Source organism: Corvus kubaryi, unplaced genomic scaffold, assembly GCF_017639235.1.
Source record: "Corvus kubaryi isolate FWS band 111438036 unplaced genomic scaffold, C.kubaryi_AGA036_p1.0 37005, whole genome shotgun sequence".
Taxonomy (NCBI): Eukaryota; Metazoa; Chordata; class Aves; order Passeriformes; family Corvidae; genus Corvus; species Corvus kubaryi.
In genome coordinates this window covers 10,126-15,470 of record NW_024581008.1, presented here as the reverse complement: position 1 = coordinate 15,470, position 5,345 = coordinate 10,126, and the positions used below count along the sequence as shown (strand labels likewise).

The following is a 5,345-nucleotide window of genomic DNA, read 5'->3' as shown; positions in this document are numbered from 1 at the left end:
CGCACTCAGCATCTCCCAGCTGAGCTTGGAGGACGCCGGGATCTACTCGGTAAAGATCAATGGGAAAACATCCACGTTCACCCTACGCGTGTACGGTAGGTGCTTCTAGTGCTGCTTTTGGGGTTTGTTCTGCTCAAAGGGGTTTCCTGACACTCTCGTCTGCCCCTGTCCCCAGGGGAGCTGGCAGAGCCCACGGTGACCTGCGAGGACCGGAACTGCTCGGCCGGGAGCTGCCGCTTCTCCCTGCGCTGCTCCGTGCCCGGCACCGGCCTTGGGAGCATCTCCTACCTCTGGAGCAAGGGGGAACAGCCGTGGGATGAGGGGCCCACGGTGCTGGTGGTGAATGAATCACCCTGGAACGAGCCGGAGTCACTGACGTGCACGGCACGGAACCCCGTCAGCAGCCGGAACGTCACCGTGGTGGCACCTGGTGGCCTCTGTGAAGGTGAGAGCTGTGGGAAGGTTTGGGATTGGGATGGGATTGGGATGGGATTGGGATGGGGTGGGATGGGCTGATCCCACTCTCCGGGGCTCCAGCTTTTCCCCGGAGCGGTGGCTCGGGATGCAGAGGGAAGCGCTGACCTCTCTCCCTGTTTTCTCCCCTCGCCAGAAAACGCCACGCACCCTCCCGGCCCCGGTGAGCTGCCACCCCCTGTCCATGTCCAGCTGCGCTCCCGAGCGTCCCCAGGCGTCCCCGTGTGCCCGGGGCAGCTTTTCCATGTGTGGCCGGGGAGGGGGATTGGGGAGCCTGAGCCCAGCACCCTCCAGCTCCTCCCAAAACCCTTTCCAGGGAATGTTGGGCCTCTCCGGGCAGTGCCCTCAGCACCCCCGGGCTGGCTCTGTCCCCTGGGGGATTTCGGGAGGGCAGGAGTCCCCCCAGAGTTTGGGATGGGAGCACCGAGTCCATCCGTGTTCATGGAATCCCATCGATCCGCAGAAATATCCCACCCATCCCAAATCTCCCCAAGAGACCTGGGTGCTCCTGTCCTGGCAGGACTGGGAGATCTCCAGAGGTTCCTTCCAACCCAGCCATTCTGGGATTCTGGGATCTTGGGATTCTGGGATCTTGGGATTCTGGGATTTTGGGATTCTGGGATTCTCCCGCCGCTGCTTCCGCAAAGCCGCTCGTCCTCGTCCAAGATCTTCTGGAATGAGGGATCCAGGGAGGGATTTGGGGCCAGGTTCCGTCTGCCTCGATGCCAGGAAGAACCAGATTTATTTGGGGATGTTACCACTGGATCTTCTTCCCTTTCCAGATGCCCACTCTGGCGCCCGGACCGGGATTGGGGTCGGAGCCAGCCTTGGAATCGTGTTTTTATCAGTTGTCCTCTTTGTGCTCCTCTGTAAATTCAACGGTGAGCTCATTCCTGCATGGAAAACCAGCCCTGGAGCCCTGGGGAGCAGGAGGTGGGACCTGGGAGGGGGGCACTGATTTGGGGCAGATTTGGGGTGGATTTGGGGTGGATTTGGAGTGGATTTGGGGCTGCTACTGACTCGGTGTCGCTTCTCCCCCAGGCTGGAGGAAATCCCATCTCTCCAAGGAGAAGACGATGAACACAGGTGGGATTTTGGGGCAGTTCTCTGCCATTCCCTCACTGCCGAGATGTCCCCGAGGTGGTTTTTATCCGTATTTTGTTGTTTCCGTGAGCTGGAACAAATCTCCCGTCTCCTGTTTTGCCCCTGGATGTGTCCGGGTGGGATTTCGGGTCTGGCTCAGCGCAGGCTCCTCTTGGATGAGAATTTGGATCCGAGTTTTCCGGAGGCAGCTGTGGGCAAACCCGCCTGGCACAGCGCTTCCAATGGGAGATTTGGACCCAAAAATGGGATTTTAAAGGGTTTAAATCCCCTTTTCCCCCGCCTCTGTTCCACGAGCAATGAGGGCTTCACATGAAGGAGAAACAAACGGATTTTGTCCTGGGATTTGGGATTTAAACCAAAAAAAGTGGATTTCCCCTGTCCTTGGTGCTGGAAGCGCATCCCAATCCTACAGCGACCAGGGAGGGTGGGATGAGGAGCAATTCCCAAATCCAGCAGCTCCGAGGGCCTTTGGGGTCAAGGTTTCACCTGAGCTTGCACTCCTGAGGTTGGGATTCCCCCCACGCCCCGGCCAGGAGCATCCAGGGGGATTCCCTGCATCCCAAACTCCCCAAATTCCTGATTTTTTCCCCCATTTCAGTGAACACAGTCGATGACATGACCATGTACGCCGAGGTGGGCCCTTCCCAGCAGGTGAGCCTGGGGATCCCCGTCCCCTCCGCAGTCCCTGCGGGCACCCTGGGGACACCCTGGGGACACCCTGGGGACACCCTGGGGACACGGTGGGTGCAGCTGGACAATCCCTGGCTGGGCCAGCTGGTTCCTTTCGGGAATTCCAAGGGGGATGTGCCACAGCTGGGGTGGCCCAAGGGCACCTGAACTTCCTGGGGTGTCCCCAAAACTCTGTGTCCACCCCCAAAAACTTGGCTGCCCTTCCAAAGGGAGGGATCAGAGGATGATGGGATTTTTGGGGGGTTGGGAAGGACCTTAAAATCATCCCATTCCATGGGCAGGGACAATTCCCACTATCCTGGGATGTGCCAACCTGGCATTGGGATGGGGCAACGCTTCCAGAGGGGGATCTTTGAGGGGTCTTGGGATTTGGGATCTCTTTTCCAACACCAAGCCCTAAAATGCTGCTAAAACCCTTTTCCCCCAGCGCATCCCGAATGGAATTAAAGCCAAACCAACAGAGGCCCCGGAATCCTCCTCAACCATTTATTCCCTGGTCAAGCGTCCGGGTCAGGTGAGCTGGGAGAGCCCAGGGTGGGAGATGGAACTCCTGGAGCTGGGGACAGGGACAGAGAGATCCAGAGCCTTCCCACAGATCCAGGGATCCCTCTCCAAGGGTGGGATCAGCCCCCACGATCCCAAACCGAGCCTGTGTCCGTTTGTCATCGCAGGCGGGCGATGGGAAGGAGGAAAATGCCACAGCGAGCCTCCTGGAGCTGGTCTAGGAGGACCTGGAGCTGGTCTAGAAGGACCTGGAGCTGGTTTTAAGGGTCTGGAGCTGGTTTTAAGAGTCTGGAGCTGGTTTTAAGGGTCTCCACTCCTCGGTCACACAGATGGACCCCACAACGTGACTCTGGAAAGGCTCCGGCATCCACGATCCCGCTTCAGACAGGATCTCATGGATCTCATCCTCCCAGGGATCTCCCTTTCCCTCCTCATCGCTGCTGCCTCGGATCTCCCCTGGGCAGCCTCAGTTCGTGATTTCAGGGAGCATTTGGAGCCCTTTGGGATCTTTCCCCTCGATTTTGGCAGCTCCACGGGGTTCGGGCTCCTTTTCCCACCCTCTCCCACCGGGATTCCAGACCAGAGCTCTGCACACGCCGCAAGGATTCGGGGCCGAGCCTCGGGATGGCCGGACGGGCTGGAGGAGCCTCTTAAAAGGGTTTTTTCATGGAACCCCAGAATTCCTGAAGTTGTAAAATCGCTCCAGGACCATCAGTTCCAGCCTGGGACCAGTCCTGGCCACTCAGAGCAAGGTCTAGAGGTTCCTTGGACACCTCCAGGGATGGCGCCTCCAAACCAGTTCCTTTTAATGTGGAAAACCCTTTTTTTCAAGGAATCCTTGCAGGATTTTTTTTTAGAAATGATTTTTTTCCCCTGTTCTGCTTCGTTTTTGAAGCTTCTTGCTTGTCTTACGGAAAACGAAAATAATGCCAGGCAGCTGAAGCAAGAACCACAAGAACCTTCCCCCATTGTTGGGGAAGATGAAACAGGAAAGCCTTATAAATATGATTGCCTGACAAAAGATTTTGGGAATATGAAAACTACAGGCAACATCGAAATGAAAGCCACTTTTGAAATACCAAATCTTAGTTACTGAACAACTGGAAAACAATGGTATGGCCGACTGAAGGTAATTCCCTCTTGATTGAACAATACCCTCTGCTTGCAGGCAGGTCCAAGGGTCAGAGCAGACCCTACTAGCTCAGCAGAAGGGGTCCAAAGAGTAGTTTTTAGAAGTTAAGATGTAACACTCTATGGTAATATAAGAACTCTTATAGGCTGTATGTAAATGCTATAGGATTTGTATCTTGTATTAGATTGGTTAGTGACAATTAGAATATTCAGTGCAGAAGATGATTTATTGTATTGTAACCAGGACTTCAGACATTCCTTACTTCCACTTCTACTCTTGCTCTTACTCTTGCTCTTACTTCCACTCTTGCTCTTATTCTTACTACTTCTTCTTCACTCTCCTTGCTCTTACACTCTCTCTCTCTCTCTCTCTCTTACCCGCTTGCTCTCTTGCTCTCTTGGGCCTGCTCAGAGCTGAGTCTGGCAGCTCTGAGCAGTGCCCCTATACCCACGCCCTTTGCAATAAACCGCCTGTGTCCCAAGATCAAACTATAGAGATCTCCCGACTGAACCCTGTAACCTACACCCCATCTCACCTCAGAGTTGTGGTTTCAGCACCTGCTCCCTTCCCCCACCACCAGGACCTTCCAAAATTTGCTGCACCTGCCCCCAGAAAAACTCAGCCCCACCAATCCCTGCAGGGCTGGGATTTGGGATCGGGGATTCGGGATCGGGGATTCGGGATGGCTTTGAGGGAGAACGGGACACGACTTCGATGTGTTTGGATGTGGGGTTTTGATGTGGGGTGAGGGATTTGTGCCGAGCTGCTGGGGCTGGGTGGATTCCCAGCAGGAATCTGGTGATCACAGAGGGAATCCCGGCAGGAATTCCGGCAAGTATCCTGGCAGGAATCCCGGCAGGAATCTCCGGGAGTGGTGCCAGGATGCAGAATTCCTTTGGGATTTGGGGACAGCGACCTGAGCGTGGGACATGGGGCTCTTCCCTGCTCCCCAAATCCACCCGGAACCGGCGCCTGAGCCCCAGAACCACGAACTGGCCTCGATTTTCCGATGCCTCTGGACACGGCCGCTCCTGGGAATTCTCTTCCCGGCCGTGCCTCTTCCCGCTGCTCTTTGTCCGTGCCTCGGTGAATTATTCACGGTGAAACCGGAGCTGCCTTTGAAGCGCCTGGCTGCGGGAGCCTCTGGAATACAAATTCCAGGCGCATCCCGGCTCCCTTCCTGCCTGCAAATCACTTTCTTGGGATGAAAACAGACTTAGTGCAGATAATTCCTGTTGTCTCGGTGTTTTTGGATACCTCGGATCAAATAAAAGATATTCTGGTTTTGTAGAGGAGGGATTTGCTCACGTGGCTCCAAATCCGTCCTTGGAAACCCTTGTCTTGGATTGGGATTTAAACAACTCCAGGGGTTGTCCCGAAGGGATTTGGGGCGATGCTGGAGCTTCCCTCTGTCCTTGGATTGGGTTTGGGACAGCTCTGG

The 5,345-nt window shown here is 55.6% G+C and overlaps 1 protein-coding gene across 1 annotated transcript; it reads left to right on the top strand.

Moving 5' to 3' along the window:
* Position 1: 1 nt before the first annotated feature.
* LOC121660947 (SLAM family member 7-like) lies at positions 2-3,817 on the top strand (the record flags this gene model as incomplete). The annotated part of the gene is made up of 8 exons (XM_042020560.1): positions 2-95; positions 176-445; positions 611-637; positions 1,257-1,355; positions 1,516-1,560; positions 2,177-2,229; positions 2,696-2,782; positions 2,940-3,817. Coding segments are annotated over 8 exons (729 nt in total), but the record flags the coding sequence as incomplete, so codon positions are not given.
* Positions 3,818-5,345: the final 1,528 nt, after the last annotated feature.